Source organism: Salvia miltiorrhiza, chromosome 2 (assembly GCF_028751815.1).
Source record: "Salvia miltiorrhiza cultivar Shanhuang (shh) chromosome 2, IMPLAD_Smil_shh, whole genome shotgun sequence".
NCBI lineage: Eukaryota > Viridiplantae > Streptophyta > Magnoliopsida > Lamiales > Lamiaceae > Salvia > Salvia miltiorrhiza.
In genome coordinates this window covers 14,409,239-14,428,198 of record NC_080388.1, presented here as the reverse complement: position 1 = coordinate 14,428,198, position 18,960 = coordinate 14,409,239, and the positions used below count along the sequence as shown (strand labels likewise).

At 35.5% G+C, this 18,960-nt stretch overlaps 3 protein-coding genes across 4 annotated transcripts; 1 reads left to right on the top strand and 2 right to left on the bottom strand.

Annotated features, from left to right (window-relative positions):
* Nucleotides 1–6,178: 6,178 nt before the first annotated feature.
* Nucleotides 6,179–9,139, bottom strand: LOC131011315 (glucan endo-1,3-beta-glucosidase 1-like). Its single transcript, XM_057939098.1, has 3 exons — nt 8,914–9,139; nt 8,520–8,768; nt 6,179–6,495 (listed from the first exon to the last, which is right to left on the bottom strand). Exons 1-3 carry the CDS (start codon nt 8,966–8,968, stop codon nt 6,455–6,457), a joined length of 345 nt encoding a protein of 114 aa, XP_057795081.1. The 5' UTR covers nt 8,969–9,139; the 3' UTR covers nt 6,179–6,454.
* An 810-nt stretch (nt 9,140–9,949) lies between these two features.
* LOC131011314 (OBERON-like protein) lies at nt 9,950–13,274 on the bottom strand. 2 transcript variants are annotated; one of them, XM_057939097.1, is made up of 3 exons: nt 12,929–13,274; nt 11,216–12,372; nt 9,950–10,739 (listed from the first exon to the last, which is right to left on the bottom strand). In XM_057939097.1, the coding sequence occupies exons 2-3, from the start codon at nt 12,351–12,353 to the stop codon at nt 10,150–10,152; spliced, it is 1,728 nt and encodes a 575-aa protein (XP_057795080.1). In that variant the 5' UTR covers nt 12,354–12,372; nt 12,929–13,274; the 3' UTR covers nt 9,950–10,149. The 2 variants fall into 2 exon arrangements, with proteins under 2 accessions (XP_057795080.1, XP_057795079.1); XM_057939096.1 differs by having other exon boundaries at nt 12,805–13,226.
* Nucleotides 13,275–16,514: 3,240 nt separating this feature from the next.
* Nucleotides 16,515–17,878, top strand: LOC131008027 (uncharacterized). The gene is made up of 2 exons (XM_057934931.1): nt 16,515–16,710; nt 16,806–17,878. Exons 1-2 carry the CDS (start codon nt 16,515–16,517, stop codon nt 17,876–17,878), a joined length of 1,269 nt encoding a protein of 422 aa, XP_057790914.1.
* Nucleotides 17,879–18,960: the final 1,082 nt, after the last annotated feature.

Here is an 18,960-nt window from a genome sequence, read left to right as displayed (position 1 = left end):
CCGGAGCTCCCAAAAAAGCTTCATCTCCACTCTTTCTCTTCTTCTTGTTGTTTAGATGGGTACTCTTTTTTCCGTCTTAGGGTTTTTCTCTTTGGGTTTTCCTTAAGAAGGTTTTAACGAGGCTCGGTCCGTGTCTGCGCCTGTGCTTTCAAGGGTTTCTTAGGTTGTTTTTTCTTTTTTCTTCTATTTTTGCAATAATAATTTCAATTCAACAATGTGTGTATGTGGCGCTTTAAGAGCATGACACGTGGCGGAGACATTCCAAGACCTTCCAAGGCAAAATATACCAGGGGCAAAATATGAATAAAATTTTTAGAAATTTAAATATATATATATATATTAAAAAAATTGTAGATTTTTTTTGTTGTTTTTTTTTCGCACGGCCGACGCCATAATTATGCATATAGTTGAATACAAATATGCATAGAGTGAAACCCCTAATCTATCTAAAACCTCTTAGTTGTAGGAAAAATTGTTCATGAAGATAAAAATATGAAAAATCTAGCCTTTTTAGTGTTGAAATATCTTACTTACCCTTACTAACATATGTTCATTAGTTTATTTCTTTTTTCAAAAATAACAAAAACTAGTAAAAACAAAAAATGTTTCAAAAAATAAAGAAAACCTAGATCTTGGGTGAAACCATATTTTGGATAAAAAAAGGTTTTACAACCATCTTTTTCCCCAAGTTTTGGGTGACTTTATTCCGGCGATATCCAGCGATTGATATCCGGCCATTTGCGGCGATATTCGGCGGTAGTTCTTCACTTCCACTTGTCCTTCTTTCCGGCAAATCACTTAATCTTAATCTCATTTATTTTTCATTTTGTTGAAAGTTTTTTCATATGAAAATTTTGAATTTCGTTGGGCAAAACTTGATAACAGAAAGGTCTTAATCCCCTTTATAGTGATGTTGGAAACCATGAGATTTGTTTGATTTGGTATAGTATTTGGGAACATTTATGTTGTTCTTGGTTATTGATTTGGAATTTTTGAACTATGTTCTTGATTACACGAAAAAAAATGCATGTTTACGCAGTAAAACCAATAGTTAGACCGTTACCAATAATAATTGACCATCACACACATTTTCGGACAATAATGTGTGTAACAATGTACAATTTGAACTGTTACACACATTATCGTCTGCAAATGTGTATAACAGCGCAAAACTAAACGATTACACACATTATCCTTCCAAAATGTGTGTAATAGTGCAAATTATGTGTAAAATGTGTCTAATAGTTCAAATTGTGCACTATTACACACATTATCGTCTAAAAATATGTGTAATGGTCGATCTTTACACTGTTACACACATTTTCATATGATAATGTGTGTAACAATGTATTTTGTACTATTACTAAATGCATACAACAACTAAATGTGGCCATTCCCAACAAAAATGTGTGTAACAGTGCCAAATGCACTATTACATATATTTTCACAAATTTCGTGTAACAGTGCAATTTAGATTGTTACACACCTTTTTGCTAAAACTTATGGAAATAATAAAAAGAATAAGTTACCTTTCATGATTCTTTTTAAATATTTTAATCATTTTTATTTATTTCTAAGTAGGTGATTTTTAGTATGAAAATTTTGTATGTGTTACAGATGAGTCTGTGATGCATTGTTTTATCCTATGGAAGATCATGTTAAATGACAAGTACGAGGGTGGGGAAAGAAGATTTGTGCGTGTCCCAAAGAATGGTCAACAAGAAGGTCATACTCGGTGGAGGTGTCCCACATTGAGTAATGAGAAACTTTGATGTTTTATCGTAAACTTGTTTGATTGAGATATTTTTAAAGCTCTTATTTATTTAGATTAATTAAGTTGGATCATGTACTTTGTTGGGAACTTAATGAAATATTATATCCCTAGTTTTGATGATACAAAAACTCCTAGTTCTTATTGTAATAGACTAGAATTTTTCGAACTCAAGTGTTAGAGTTCATATTTTCTAGTTAGACTGAAGACTGAAAATGAAGACCTCAACTGAAGACAGCTATGAAAAAGACAAAGTCAAATACTGATGTATTGACTAGACGAGAGTCTCATTGAACTATTAGTGATGATTGAAGTGTTAATGCGGACCACGTGGAATTAGCGGACTGATACTCATGACAAGTATCAGTTGACATTCCTCATCAAACTGAAATGCTGAAACCGACATTAAATGCTCCTGCAGCCGCATTAAATGTAGAGATTTTGGAGATCGTCATTTCTCTGCAGAGAGTTCCTATTTGGTGCAAACTTTTTAGAGGCGCCCTACCTGTTGTACCTTGAGACGACGTCCTTCACCAAAATAGGAACCTCGAAGATTGTAGCCTCAGCCAAATTCAAACTTACTCTCACAACGGACGAACTCTTGAAGACCATCTCCACCAACGGATCTATTCAAGACTTCACCTATAAATAGAGCTCGATGAACACTGCAATCTTCACCGATTCAAACGCACAAGCTGAACCTCTGCCAAATTTGCAACTCAGCCTTCAATTGCTTACAAAGTTTGAATCGAAGAAGAGAATCCCCAAAGTCTAAATCAGTTAACTGATTATCTAAATTCTCTTATTACCTTAGGCAAATCATTGTATTACCCTAAGCCTAAGTTATCGATTACTTGAGAGCCTGTTCTCAGTAATCTTAGTTGGAAGATTTTGAACCCCTTTTCAACCGAGCGAAAAGAGTGTTTGAGTAGAGAGGAGTTCTGACCAGTGCTCTGACTCTAGAGATCTTATCCAGGCGCTGGAAAAGGCATTTGTGTGTCTTAGCGTGCTAAGAGTGAGCGAGAAATCCAACCCCAGTGTGTTGGTACTGAAAATTTAATTTTTAGTTCAAGGTTTGTTGTGCACCCGTAAGCACTAGCCTAGAGTATTTGTCAGATCGATCATCTGGCCGTAGACGTAGGAACTTGTTTTCCGAACCACGTAAAAATCCTTATATTTTTTATCTGCTTTCAGTTATTCTTATTTGCGCTGAAATTGATTTACAACTGAACTTGCTTAACTGAAAAGAGAAACTAAGGATTTCATTAAGTGACAAACTTTCTAAAGACTTTGGATTAAGTTTAAATTTCCGCTGCTGAGTTATTAGTCTAACTAACCAATCAACTGATAGTCAGTAAGATTTGTGACTCCACTCTGTTTTACAAACTCTAAACTGAAGCCTTACGTGGATATCAGTTAAAGCTCTGTGCTTGACTGAAATCAAAATACTGAAGTCACCTCAGTATTAGTCTACAACCATTTTCCAACTGAAGTTTGATTTGTTTGTTTTCCGCAAAAATAGCCCACATGTGTATTCCTCCCCTCCCCCCCGTACACCTATTCAGCAAACCCTCCGGGACCCAACATACTTGTATATTATGAAATGATATGCTACTTGAAGTTTGGATTATTTAAAGTATTATGCAAAAGGCGTGAAAATTTATGAAATAGAATCGTCCCAGTGGAAAATTGTGTAACAATGCAAAATGCACTATTACACAAGAAGTTCTATGCTTTATTATAATTTTTTTAACATTCATAATAAGTAATTTTGTTTCAGTTTATTGTTTTGATTACAAATATAAGTTCACAATTTCTAAAACTTAAAAAAAAAAATTATAAGTTCATTTTAATATATAGATTTTAATACCATTACAAACTTTTTTTGCTTTATTATTAGAATGTTAATATAAGTATTTTAATATATATAACATACTTTTTAGTTGAACGTCCAAGGGGAAAGTGTATAATAGTGCAAAATAAATTATTACACATTTTTAATTATAAAGTGTGTAAATGTTAATTTTACATTGTTACACACTTTCCCGTTAGGCATGTGTATTTTAAGTAACACGTGTATTTTTAGTAGTTAATTCCTCAATTCAGTTGAATTATGTTAAGGTTTTTATTTATAGATTTGTTAGTTGGTGTATTACCAATAATTGTATTAACAATGTTGTTGATTGTTAGTTGATTTGTTTATAGAAATCATAACTAACATACATGAAAATCGTTATTTGTTTATCCATGCGAATTTTTACTTATTTATTTAATCAGTTTTATCTTTCTAATATACTACTATACCACTATATATTATATGTTTCTATAGTTTATACAATAAAGTGGATTGAGCAATTTTCTAAGGAGTGGGCGGCGATTATGAAGATCATTGGTGATAACTACCGAAACAAAATCAGAGTAATCAAGTTTAGATAGATAATGTCTTAAGCAGATTCCTACGGACAGGCGATCATGTTTTTGACATGATTTCTTATTGTAAAGTTGTTCTCATCTTGTTTAGTTTGATTATCTAGCTTTAGATTAAATATAGATATTTTTTCAACCTTAGATAGATTTGAGATCTATAAGTGCTGAATATAGAAGTAGTCTATGTTGTAAAATATTATGTTTTTCATCATAGTAATTTATCGTAATTGAGGCAACCACATATTTATCATGTTTGATAAATATGCATAAAGTATTTCTGGTGTCATTTTAAATTCCTTTGTTTTTAGTTACATTGTTTTTTTAGGGGAAATCCGGAGAGATATATTACTCATCAGAAACGCGTCTAGAAGTCATCGTGGGAACGACAACATCCAGACCGTTACATTATTTTTTTTAGTTACATTGTTGGTAACATACTTATCAACACATTAAACTTTAACTTATTTTGTAAGTTTATCTTTTATACAATTTGTATCTTTATCAAGAACACATGTTTTGTAGTAAATTTAGGCACTAAATTTCTTTCAAATTCTTTTCAATATATATCGAAGACTCCAATTCATGCCTTGAATGCACATTTCAATTGATGAAGTTCTCGACAATCGATCATTACAATTTAGACTTAAGTCTCTTCAATGATTGATTTAGTTTATGACATACTCTTCTTTTCCATTGACTTGATAAACTCAACCAATTGCAATTTAGACTTAAGTCTCTCCAATTCTTTTTCCAATTGCCTCGAACTATCAATGAAATTTACCTCCAATTCAATATACCAATCAAATGCATTATCTTTCAAGGAACGAACGAATTTTTTTTCCAGCATCATTGCATGTTTCCACAAAGTGAGCTATATGTTATTTTGGATTTCTTTTGCCACAAATTGTTGAAACTTCGGAGGCTGATAACATATTAGCATCTTCAAGATGCCAATCATTGTTGTATATAGCTTTCTATAAGTCTAGGATGATTTCGAGGTCCCTTCAAACTTGTCTTTAATTGAACCCTGATGAATTCTTTGAGTTGATCGATATGTATTGAATCATTAGAAGATATTTCAAGGTGCTTAGTTGCAGACTTTCCACTAGCGCATGTTTTAGGCTTCATGGATATCTCGACTTCCTATTTATCCGTCACTTGCTCGTCATTTGTATCAACAATCTTTGCTTTCTTCAACTTTACAATTTTGAAATCTTGAATCTTTTTGGCGAGTACTTCACAATAAGCTTGATCTTCTAGAGTTGTAAACATCTTGGTACTCGATGGAGTTAGCATGCCAAATTTTGTAAAGACAAATATGCATACAACTTCAATATTTGTAGATGAAATATATTTGTATAGGGTTACTATCTCTATTTGATCATCTGATTCTTGTCTTCAAGTTGATCATTGAATGGACTTTAAGTAGTCTTTGAACTTTATTGGAGAAATATGTCCCCGATCTTCTAGGACTTGATCTTCGAGCATTTTGACGTTGATGGGGAGGGCCTTTGCCTTATTTCTGGATCAACCGTTGGGTTTGATTTGATCTTTAGGTCAGATTTGAGCTTTAAACTTTATAACGTTGATGTAGATGGCCTACGCCGTATTTTTGGATTGAATGTTGGACTTGATGGCTCTGGACTGCTTCCACGAAGAACGCCTTAAAACTCAATGGGATACCTTGAATATTGGAGAGAAGTTCACTGTACAAAATTCTCGTCCAATTTTTGCGCTCTTGAATTATGATTTGGTTTGTTTAAATTCATATGGAGATCCATATTTATAATTGTAAGAAGAGCCTGACTTTAGGTTTGAACCCGTATCATTATGGGCCTAGAACTAATGTGGCGCAATTTCTTGAGAAATATATCAATATCAAGATTTGACTTGTTGCCAAATAACTTGATATATATCTTTGAGATATGACAATATCTTAATTAATAATGTATCTTATTTAATCTTGGATTTCATGAGATATCAAAATAAACAAAGATATAAAATTAGTAAAAATATATATATAAATTTTAAATTCTTGTGCGTACAATAAGTTATCAACTAATTAAAATTGAAAAACAATAATAAAAAAAAAACGCACATAGTATGGAAAAAGAAAACGGAAACGTCCCAAAAGGCTAGGCTTGATGGACAACGGACGCTGCTAAGTCGAGCACCACATTAGAGAAAGCTAAGGGTTTCCCAGAAACACATAGTTTTACCTCAATTTGCAATCCTAATATCTGAGTGCTTCTCTTGTTATGGGTTTGGGATGTACACGAAAATGCACGAGCCATGACCTGCGCCATGCATAATAAATTCAAAAAGTTAATAGATCAATTTATGATTTTCATTTAGTAAAATGAAAAAAATATCTATGAAATAAATTTATTTTGGAAAAACTAACTCTTTCTAATATAAATGTACCATTTAATCCTTATTAATTTTCTTTTAAAAAAACCTAAACAAAATGCAAAACAACCCCCCAAATTCCAAAACATGTCTCCCTTTCCCCTTTCTAACCCTAATTTCCCACCGCATCCCCCATCTTCCCTCCACCTGCATGCGGCGCTGCTACTTCCGCCCCGCAGCACCACTGCCTTTTGTTGCCGCTCCTCGCATCGCTGCACCATCATATCCTTCTGCTTCCACGTACGTCCCCGCTGAAGGCCCCTTCTCCCTGGTCTCTGCCTCTCTCACCTTCACTGTCTCTCTTCCTTGATTCTTAGCATCATTGTCGCCTCGCTTCCGCCACTACCCAATGAATATTACATACTTTTACATTGTTACACGCTTTATCAAAAATGTGCGTTACAATGTAAAATACACCGTCACACGAAATTGTGAAAATTATAGTAATTATAGTAAAAGTGTGTGATTAATTGCAAAAAAATATGTAACAGTGCAAAATGCACTGTTACATACTTTTCGCGATTAAAAAGTATATAATAATGTATTTTACACTATTACATATTACAAGAGTATTTTTATCAAAAAGTTACTATTTTCATAATTTTATTCGTTTGATTAGAATTTCCTACCACCAAAGGGCTTTGATGGGTGTTGCCTCTAAATTCAAATTCATTTCACTTTTGCCTTGACTTTTTCACTTTGATAGAAAAGTGTGGAAACGTATCTTTTGACATTTTTTTTCACATGTTCTTTAGATGGATAATTTTTTATAGGCTATGGAATTTTGTTTCGGACAAAAAAAAATCCTTCATTTTCACTATAAATTCATTATAATAATAAAATTTATTACAATATTATTATCGAATATTGATGTGATTTCTTCCACCTTCAGAGAACACAACCCCCCCCCCCCCCCTCCCCAAAAAAAAGTGAATGTGATAAAATTTACCCCCTTTTTTGTCCCATATTTTCTTATAATAAAATTGCAACCAAAGAAAACATACCCTGATATCGATAGTTCTTTGCATTTTATGGGATACTTAAAAATTTATAAACAAATAAGTTTTCATTTAAAAGACATGTAATGTGCATGTTTCATCAACAAAAAAAAGAAAAAAGAAAGAAGATCTGACACATAAAATGCTTAAAACATGAATGAATGAAAAAAAAGGCCCTTTAACAAATTCAGTATGTTTAGGTTAATCATTCAAACAATCTCTCTCTCTGCATACAGGTATATATACGTGCGTGTGCGTGCTTGCACTATCACTCAAATCTTATCTATTTTCTCTTTCGCCAAACTTACATTGTTCTGATTTTCTTATTTTATTTTGGTATCTGTCTTTGTAAATCAAATAAGATACTAATATATAACCTATAAAGATCTAAGACGACATACAACGTTCTAGACAAGGGCTGGTTTATGCTCATTATATATGGTGTGTAACGTGTGTTATTTTTAAAGAAAAATACTGAAAAAAAATTTATTTTTCACTCTTCAACATATTCACTCTTTTATCATGAGCGAAAATAATTGATGATGATAAACTTTTTTTTCACCTTAAAAGACATGGAATACAAAAAATGAGAATCATTGAAATATAGTACTCCCTCCGTCCCATAAAAACTAGTATGGAACGACATGGGTTTTCAGAAATCCAGTAAAGTATAGTGTGAGTGGAGAAAGAGTCTCGTATTGATTATGATGTATAAATGGAATATGCATGTTTTTATGGGACGAATGGAGTAATAATTTTTTTTTTATATTTTGTTATTCCTCGTTTTCTTATGGTAGATATGCAATGAAAGAGAAGACAACACACCCTTAATAGCTAGTTAATTTTGTAGTAAATGAGGTTATAGTTAGCAAAGTGGGGTTTAAATAGAAAGATGAGAAGAAGTTGTTAATTACTTGGATTAAGAGCGGTTAAAATTGCAGCAGCAATGAAGTAGCAGCTGCCTCCAATGCTCTTGGTGTTCTGATAGTAGCTGTTGAATGCATAGGAGGCATGATCCTTTGTGGTGTTGGGGAAGAAGCACGCCTTCTTCTCTTCAAGAGCGCTGCAGTCTGCGCCGTTCTTGCACGCCCACTTCATTGCATACATCAGCTCCTCCTCCGAGTATTGCTCGTCTGCTACACAGTAGTCCTCAAACTGTGCATCTACTCGAGACAATTCAATTGGTAAGATACTTCCCCTCCAACTCGAAAATTGAGAAACATTTTTTATCTTCATTTTCAAAGAAAGAAAAAAGAGTATCTCCCCTCATTGATGATGATGATGAGGGGTTGTAAGCAAGAATTTTACCTGAACACATCGACAACGACAGTAACATGATGATGACAAGTAGAACGTTGGCCATTGATTGGTGGTCGAAGCAGCTTGTATACAACCTGCAAGTTATGAGGATGCAGGAAGTGATGATATGATGTGTGTAGGTTGTTAACAAGTGAAGATATGGAAATATTTAAAACTGAGCGCAGATCTTGAGTTCACACAAACATGACTCAGATGTGATCTACTTTTCGAAATCCCAATCTTGTCCCTCCACGGTCCCATTTCAATAGATAATATTGTCTTATTTGAACGTCTCATTTCAAAATAAGTTATTTTCTAAAATGAAAAATCAATACATAACAAACACTCCATATAACTCATTATTACCCAAATGCAATTATGAATCATGAAATAATTATCTTTTTCACTTTTAAAAAAAATATTTTATCTTTCTTATTATATTATAAACTATTTACGTCTTAACATTTATGTCGGATCCTTGTAATCACCTATTGAAAATGAAAGGGAGGAAGTAACAAATAAATAAAGCAAACAATTCTTTCTTAACAAGCATTATTAGTGTATGTAAACTTCAGTATTTGAGCATGGAGATCTACCGTTCAAATCTTACGGCTCTCTCCATTAGAAATAATAAAAAAAAAAAAGCATCTAAGATTGTCACATCTAATTTTTTAAATGTGATTTACCCGTAATTTGGAAGTGTCATTGCACAAGTACGTGGTTCGGTATCTAGAAGTCCGAGCTTGTCAGATCTGAGTTTTTAAATATTTCTTCGGTTGCATAAAATCATACATAATTTTCCTAAACATACGTTACCCCATTTATAGTAATAATTCTCCCGCTAAACACCACAATCAATGTGGGACCCTTTTCTCCACTTACACTATACTTTACAGGATTTCTTAAAACTTATGTCGTCTCACAATATGCATGTTTTTATGGGACGTAATGAATATAATTTACCCGTCACGAAGGTAACGGCACCCTACCCTCGTCTACCGATTTCTTGAAGAGTGCACTAGGGACAAGAAGCAAATCATCAAAATAAGCTAAGATGGTTTTGACAATATAACAAATGATAGAATTATACATTTCTCCATCAACAGTTGACAAGCCTGTCCCTGTTTTAGCAGAAAAGGTTCAGCAGCATACATTGGAAGTTTGAAACAGGAATCATAGCATCTCATGTTTAATTTAAAGATCTAATCTACAGACTGACAGAGTCAAGGAAACGCATAAATCGCTCTATTCCACATCTGCCTTGGATGATGTACTGTACATGTTCTTCAGCAGGTCCTGGATTTTGTTGTACATTGCATGGGGAGGCTCACTCGTTCCTGCACTGCTTTGCGTTGGCCTCAAGCTTTCCTGAAGCTTGATCTTTTCAAACAAATACTGCTTCTCGGCTTCAGCCTCGTGCAATCTTTGCTTGAGATATCTACTAGCGTAGTCATCTTCTGACTTCTCAGTCTTGGCAAGTGAGATTCTTTGCAGCCTCTCAGCTTCACGGCGAGCCTCATTTGCCTTCAGCTCAAACATGTCTGCCTCAGCCTGTTTAAGCCTTACAATACTTTCGAGCTCATCAATTTGAATCTTTTTTCTCTGCCGATCCATCTTCAGAGCAGCAACTTCCCGCGCTTTGTCCTTCAGCTCTTGCTCGCAAGCTTCTACAGCCAAGCGGGCCTTTTTGACCATTCGCATCTTCTCCTCTGCAACAATTTCCATCTTTTTAACAGCTTCTTGTACCACATCAGCTATTCTGTTGAATGCCTCCTGTGGCGATATCATCCTGCCATCTTCATTTTCTTGGTTCTTTGAGGGGTCCGCCTCAAGCTCTGGAAACAAAACACACTCAGAATTCATGGACCAAGAAAGACACGTAAAGGAAATATGTGAAATATCATAGTAGCTTAGAAAGTTCTAATTCGTCAAAAATGATCAAGCATAAAGCAGGGTGCTTCAAGAGCTTTGGACATTGAAAGCAGATAGACGAGCTAGGTAAGTGGATAACTGATTTTTCTTTTTGGCATGTTAACATCATAAAACAGAAAAGGGCATATCCGAATCATGAAGAAGCAAAGCAGTAAACTACCAGCAGATAAACCAATTTCACAGTGTGAAAACCAGAATGGCTGTCTAGCATTTTGTCCATATATGCATATATGCTAAAAGTAAAAATTGTGAAAACAAAACAAGTATGCATCTTCAATGAATTCTCGATGTGTCCAGTATAACTAACATGGCACAAAGATGAATATCCAGTATAACTAACAGGCACAATGGTATGACAAACTCATTAAAAGAACCTTACCTTGAAACAACATTAAGATTACTTTACAAGCCACAGTTTCTGCAACCCCACTTTTTAATTTCTCAATAAGCTCCTCACACTTCCAGAACAATTTTCTGCCTCTTGGATCTTCACTCCCACGGAAAATTCTACTAACAAAGTCGAGTTCTCTTATTAGTGCATCCCTATCCCAGCTAGGTGCACAGTGCTGGAAGACATCTTTTACCCACCCTATTAGCTCAGAAGTCCTATTGCAAGCTCGGCATCTAAAAAGCATCTCTGCAGAGCTTGAACCATTAGTAACACAAGGTCCCATTCCAATAAGCCCATTTCGAATAGCACAGTCTGTATGAGTCCAATGAGAACATAAATCACACCCTATCCAGCGGCATGTGTTAACCTCAAAATCAAACTTGTTACAGATTGTACACATACAAAGGTTGCAGAAACCATTTCTCTTTGCGCACAACTCACATATGCAGTCCTCTGCTGGCAATGCACTTCCACATGCTATGTTTCTGCACCTTTTGTACAGGAAAATGTCGATAAGAGAAGCTTGGGAGAGGCTAACACTTGGATGCAAAAATGCCTGAATTCCAGTCTTTATAGCAACTAGAATTTCTAGCTGAACTCTGTGGGCCATGACCAGAGTTTGCTCTGTCAAATCACCTCTACTTTGAACCAGCTTCTGAAGAAATAGGAACTCCTCTCTTTGTTGTGAACCACCCAAGCCTTCAAGAAAAGTACGGAGCTCATTTTTAAATTTGTCAAGATACTTGTCTGGGAGGTTTTGCATCTTCTCTGCTACAATGTCCACCCTCTCTCGTGCCACATCTCGAAGAGACATCTTATCAGAGCTTGAAAAGTGGCGGACAACAGAGTGCTCAGCAAATCCATTCTCTCTCTCTTTCTCCTTCTCCAATTTCTTTGTTACTAAAGCATCAGCTGTGGGCCAGGTTTCTCGTGAACTGGCACTTTCTGATGGAGATTCATGCACCTGATCAGAATTCGAGCCGCGCTCAAGATTTGGAGATCCACACGCATCTGCTGAAACTAAGGACAGGGAGGTCTGCAGCCCCCCACCACCAGGGCGAGGTTGTTGACGAGGAGGCAACATCGAGGATTGATTGTTGAAGTGAGATCCAGACGGTGTCCCCATCTGACAATACCTCAAAAATCTGGAGTAAAGCATAAATTAGACTTAATAACCTCTCTATTCAAGGTTAGCATATGCTCTCTCACTCTTCACTCTATCTAAAAACTCCAAAAACAAAAATTGGAAGGTGGGATTGAGGTGGAGGATGATGGCATACATCTCACGAACACGGTAGAAATGAAGCGACACTATAACAAGAAAGAAAAGCATTTAAATAACGGGGTAGCAAACAGCATCAAGACGTGCAAGTATAAAAGCGAGTATCAAGTAATTCAACAAAGACTGACTTCATAAAGGTAACAGAATGCAAGCATTTCAGGATTCTTCAAACTAAACCATAATGTCAACATCAATACATAATCCAGGCTTCACAACAAGAAATAGGAACAATTTAATTTTACAAACCTACACGAACACCATGATAACAAAGCCCATAAATAAAATGCAAACCTACCACACGAAAACACGCCAAAGAGATCACCACCAAGATTTACACTACGCAGCGAAAAAAAAAAATTGAAAAAAGATGCATCTTTTCCAACTTGAAACGATCAAAACGGTGGGAATTGATTCAAAACCTGGCAACTGAGCTCAATAATTGCCCCCCTTTTACTTGGATTCAGAAACCCTAGCCCGCCCCAGAGCAGTTGGGGGAATTGCTAGCTTCGAAGTCTTCTGGGTTTACCTCTTTGAGCAGTGGAAAGTCGATCGATGTTCAACAAATTAGGAGACTTGCTATGACCGCTTTGGGAGGTTAACGGTCGTCAGCTGATGGTGGGACCCACCGTTGCCTGCTTTTACTGTTTCTGCGCCTTTGACTTTTGTTCACTCCGACTCGGATTCTTCCTTCTCGGAAGCTGTCTACGCACCACACTAAAGTCGTTTTACATTTTACATTCCTCCCAAAACCATTTATTCCATTCCGTCTCCCAAATAACTTAATAGCATGAAATCATACGAATTTTAAGAAAAAATTATTAACTATATTAATAGTGAAACAAGAATATTATAATTAATATTAAAAATAATGAAAAATACTCCCTCTGTTCCAATCAAGATGATATATTTCTTTTCGACACGAAATTTAAGAAATTGTAGATTAATGTTTTAAGTGTGTAGTATAAATGATAAAGTAGGTTAAAGAAAATAATAAAGTAATAAAATATAATAGAAAATGTAATAAAGTAATAAAGTAGGAGAGATAAGGTTTGATTAATTAGTTGTAATTCAACAATTAAAATTCCTTATTTTTTCCATATTTAGAAATATAATATCATTGTTGGGACGACCCAAAAATGAATATATATCATCTTCGTTGGGATGGGGGGAGTATTATAATTAGTATTGAGATTAGCGAAAAGTTGAAAAATAAGAATAAATAAAGTATTATTAGTGGTGGGGTAATGTCCAAAATAGATAGGAAGTTATTTGTAGGACGTCCCAAAAAAGAAATATAGAAAAATATTTGAGGGACGGAAAGAGTATTTGCATAACAAATACTCCCTCCGTCCCATGAAATTAGTCCTTTATTCCATTTTGGAATGTCCCAAAAAGATAGTCCACTTTTTTAATTAATATATAAAAATATTGTTTTACTAAATTAACCTTATTTAATGTTTCACTTAAATGTGAAAATGATGTGTAAACATAATAAATAAGGGTATAAAAAATAAAAACACAATTTATGAGTTGATTAATAAAGAAGATTAAATGCATTTTCTTAATATGTGTGAAAAGTGAAAGGAAACTAAATTAGTGGGACGGAGGGAGTATGCAAGTTAAAATTTATTTTTCAACTAGTCTTTGGTTCCATTATTTATGACTCGTATATTCTATTTAGGGTGTTCCAACTTACCTTACCGCTCTTCTGCATGTTTTGTTTGGACAAAACAGTATCATAATCATAAAGATTAAAATGATGAAGAATGTTATTGGCTCATCATTTTCAATTGCCTAAGATTAAAGTAGAAGTCGTCTCGAAGAAGATGAGAAAGATTTAAATCTTGAAAAGAAGATGTAAGAAAAGGAATAGTATAAAGATTTCTTCAGGATGTTCTGACCAGAGACCGTCTGAACTTTTGTTTCTTAATTTCCTTTCTTGATAAGTGGAATGGATTATTAGTGCGAGAAATGCAGTATAATTGTATAAATGGTTATGTTGATGTATGAAGGATAAATTCATTGATTTCTAAGAGACTACATTTGCGGGCCATTTGACCTCAATGAATAAGTATTCTTAGTTGAATATCTCAACACAATCAAGTGTTCAAGATTGTCGAGTCATGAAATTAAATTGAAACAAGCGTGCATAATCATTAAGTGTTTGTTTTCCTATGACAATAAACAAGAGTCATGGACAATCTCTTTCGAATGTAGGATTATGCATACCGAAACCTGTATTTAGTCATGGACAATTGTACGTATCATTAGATCAATAAACATATGTACTTTTTATGATTGATAAAATATATATGACTGAATATTTTTATTTTCATGACAAGAATTTCTCCAATTTCACTATTTCGGTGGGGATATGAATCAAGATCTTAAATGATGAAAATTATAAACGGCTTGGAGATATTTAATAATTTTAATCCATCCTAATAAATAATGGATTATACTCTAAACATTTTTTTTATTAAGGATATTGTTAAGTAGATTGTAGGTAATAAAAATAATTGTTAAAATTATGTGTGGGGGAGTGTTTAAAGATAGGGTATGCATAAATTTGGGGGACGTACCAAAATGTAGGGTGAGCGTTCGGATCTTGGATGAGATTTCTGCCTAATCCATCCGATCCGAAAATCCGAATTATCCCTAAAATTCAATCTGATCCAAACCATACTATCCAAAAATTCAAATCCGATAATTCAAAAAAATTCGAATAAAATTCGATCCAAATCGAAAAATCTGAACAGTAAAAAAAAACTCGAAAACAAAAAAAAATCGAAATGCATATCAGCCTAACCAACTAGATAATTACGATCAAATTAAAGTCCTAATAAACAAATCATTAATTATAATCCACCTAGATGAGAGTGTAGGTTTAGATTTTAGAAACACTAGGCTGATAATAATTCAACTTGGGGAACACGTAATTTAAGGCAAACTCATTTTAAAAAATAACACGGGCAAGAAGTTTTCCATTGCCAGAATGATTATGAGTTTATCGGATTTCACTAAATTTCTTATTCGATTTCAGATAAGGCAATTCCATGTAACTAGTTGGATTATACCTAGGGGTGAGCATTTGAATTTCGAATCGAATTTCTGATCTGATCTGATCGAAAATTCAAAATTTCTCTAAAATTCAATCTGATCCGAACCATATTAATTTTCTAGGTCACTAATCTTCTTAGATATACATTTTAGAAGACATCTAATTTAGGTCAATTTCAAATAAATGTTACAATTTTTTATTTTACAACTATTTTATTCAATACTCTGGCTACTTTGGTTGTTCAAGAGGTGTTCGGCAGGGTGATCCATTATCGCTTATCTTGTTTAATTGGGATCGCGGAAGACGTCTTAAGTCATCATGTTAAGAATTGTGTGGCTTCTAGGCATTTGATTCCTATGGGTTTTAGTCGCGCGACTAACTTTCCTACTTATCTTTTATATGCGGACGACATTATCATCTTTTGCAAAGCATTTGTCCGTAATGCGAGGAAAGGTAAGGCGATTCTGAACTACTACGACACTCTTGAGGGTCAAATCTGCAGTCATGATAAGTCGAGTTTATTTCTTGGAGATGGCGTCTCTAGGCAGTTGAGAACTTCTATCCAAAGAGAGTTACAATTTTCTCGTGGTCAGCTTCCGGTTATTTTATCTTGGAGCCCCACTTTTCGTTGGAAACCCTAAAGCTATTTACTTCAAGAGCATCAAGGATAAAATAAAATCATTCACAAGTTTTATAATTGGCAAGGGCGTCAACTTTCTATGGCCAGGAGGTTTTGTCTTGTGAAGTCTGTCATCCAGAGTTCCATTATCCATTCGATGATGGTGTTCCGTTGGCCAAAATCCCTCATCTCTGAGTTGGATAAGAAATGCAGAAACTTTATTTGGACTGGTCGTGTGGACAAGAGTGCCGCTTGCTCGGTAAAGTGGAGTCGTTGTTGTGCGATTAAGGAGGAAGGAGGCTTGGGTATTTGTTCCTTCGTTACTATGAACAAATCTTTTTTGATGAAAGCTGCATGGAAAGTGATTAAAGGTAAAGATTGGGCGCAGAAGATTCTGCGAATTCGGTATTTGGATGGGTTCGGTAATGCCAAACCTAATATCGCTGCTTTTTCGATTTGGATTGGGTTAAAGCAGGAAGTTCCTGATCTGGTAAGGGACTCTTATTTCTACATTGGAACGGGTTAGTCCACTTTCTTCTGGACGGATAATTGGCTAGGATATAAACTGGTTGATAATGATTTTTTCAAGTTCTCGATCGCTGATTATTATTATGAGGGGATCTGGCATTTTCTGCTAGCTTTGTTGAACGTTATCCTGATATTGTTCATGACATTCTCATTCTTCCTATTGGCTTGGACAATGATGTGCGCTTCTTGAAACATTCGTTGAAAGGCGAAGTTTCCACGGCACTTGCTTTCCATGAGCACTGTCATAATTTCCCGAAAGTCTCTTGGGGAAGCTGGATTTGGGAGAGGTATGTTCCGATTAGACGGTCAATTACCTGCTGGAGAATTCTTCATCATCGGCTGCTTACGCTCGATAATCTCATTCGCCGTGGTTTAATCATGCCTAGTTATTGTTATATTTGCCGGCAGGATTCAGAGTCTATTGATCATATTTTCTGGACTTGTGATGGCGTGAGGGAGATTTACACTACGTTTCTCATTTGGCTTAATGTGGAGTATCTTCTTGATTGTGTGGACATTCATTCCTTCTTTGTGTGTGCTTGGAATATGAACTTTAGCTCCCAGATTACTAGTTACTGGAAGGCGGGGATTATGACGTTGGTTTGGAAAATCTGCCAGGATAGGAACAAGGTTGTGTTTGAAAATGCTTCTTTTCATGGTCTTAGTGTTTTGAAGTTTATTAAAGTTTACTTCAAGGAGATGGGGGAAAATTTTACCAAACTGGGACATGTTTCGAGTGCTTGGCAGGATTATGTTATTACTCGTAACATTGGGGTTCGGTCTCGGGCGGCTTCCCCTCCGGACATGGTGAATGTTTATTGGTGGCCGCCTTCAGGAGATTGGATTAAGGTGAATACTGACTGCTCTGCTCTAGGAGCTTCTGGCCCTATTGCCGCTGGAGGTGTTTATCGGGACAATTGGAGTCATGTTCGTGGATGTTTTCATGTTAAAGATGGTCAAGGTTTTATGTTTGAGGCGGAGCTCCTCGCCGTGATAACGTCGGTTTCTATAGCTCATTCGCGCGGTTGGTTGAAACTTTGGGTTGAAGCCGACTCTTCCTATGTTGTTAAACTTCTTGTCACTAAATCAGAGGACGTCCCTTGGCGTTTCATTGCGCTTTGGAAGCGCACTATTTTGCTGCTTTCGGAGTTTCAATTGTAGGTCACTCATATTTTCCATGAGGGAAATGCGGCTGCGGACATCATGGCTAATAATGATCGGGAGGAAGGTTGGTGGCCTTACGGTATTGATGTTATCCAGAATGCTACTTCGAAAGATATGTCGTGTCACAGTTTTGTTCGTATCAAGTAGTGCTTGTTTCTGGTTGTGTCCGACCTCTTGGAACGTCGGCCGCTTGGGTGTTTGTTGCGTTTGCTGCGAATCTAGGTGTTTGTTGCGTCGGCTGCTTGGGTGATTTGGCTTTTCGCCGTTCAGTTGGTGTGCAGATTGCGGTGGGATGTCTCGGTTCCCATGCGAATTTGGGTGGTGTTTTGGAGGTTGAGTCTTTGGGGGAGGCTTGGATGGTCTGCTGCGTTTTTGTTTGCTAGTTTTTGGGTTGTCGTCTTTGGGTTTTTTTTTTGGCTTGTGAGAGACCGGGGCTGCTTGGGGACAATGGTTAGGCCGATGTCTTTGAAGTGGCCCTTCCCGATCTCCGACCTTTGTTTTGTTTCGTTTGTTGGTCTTTAGACGAGCACTCTTTGTAACGCCCCAATTTTCATAACTTTACGATTTTAAACTTAAGAAGTGCTAAAGATGGAAAATTAAAATTTCTTGAATTTCAAAAGTTTAAAACTAATTTAAAAATCATCTTGCCAAAACTAAAGTTATAACATGGTATAAAACGATAAACTAAAATGTATAAGTTCAACTTAAATTTCTGTGAAAGTACATAATCTCTAGTCATTCTCGACTTCCGTGGCCACCTCGACTCTAGAACTGCAAAACTGAAAAGATAAGGGGTGAGCATATTGAAAATATACTCAGTGAGGAACCATGCATATATTCACATACGCTTAAACATGCAAATAATTCACATTGTCATACACATACTGATAATCTGATGGGCGAACTGAAGCCCCTGAACATGTATTTCAATATGGCTGAATTTCTGAACATGTATTTCTACATGGCTAAACATGTATTTCAACATGGCTGATTTTCTAAACATGTATTTCTACATGGCTGAACATGTATTTTAACATGACTGATATTCTGAACATGTATTTCTACATGGCTGAACATGT

Coding starts and splice junctions, on each gene's coding strand:
- LOC131008027 (XM_057934931.1), top strand. CDS start 16,515: ATGAACAAATCTTTTTTGATGAAAGCTGCATGGAAAGTGATTAAAGGT. Junction 16,711..16,805: donor TTATTTCTACATTGGAACGG/GTTAGTCCACTT, acceptor TATTATTATGAG/GGGATCTGGCATTTTCTGCT.
- LOC131011314 (XM_057939097.1), bottom strand. CDS start 12,353: ATGGGGACACCGTCTGGATCTCACTTCAACAATCAATCCTCGATGTTG. Junction 10,740..11,215: donor AATCTTAATGTTGTTTCAAG/GTAAGGTTCTTT, acceptor TTTTGTTTCCAG/AGCTTGAGGCGGACCCCTCA.
- LOC131011315 (XM_057939098.1), bottom strand. CDS start 8,968: ATGGCCAACGTTCTACTTGTCATCATCATGTTACTGTCGTTGTCGATG. Junction 8,769..8,913: donor GTCGTTGTCGATGTGTTCAG/GTAAAATTCTTG, acceptor TGTCTCGAGTAG/ATGCACAGTTTGAGGACTAC. Junction 6,496..8,519: donor TTTAACCGCTCTTAATCCAA/GTAATTAACAAC, acceptor TGCATGGCGCAG/GTCATGGCTCGTGCATTTTC.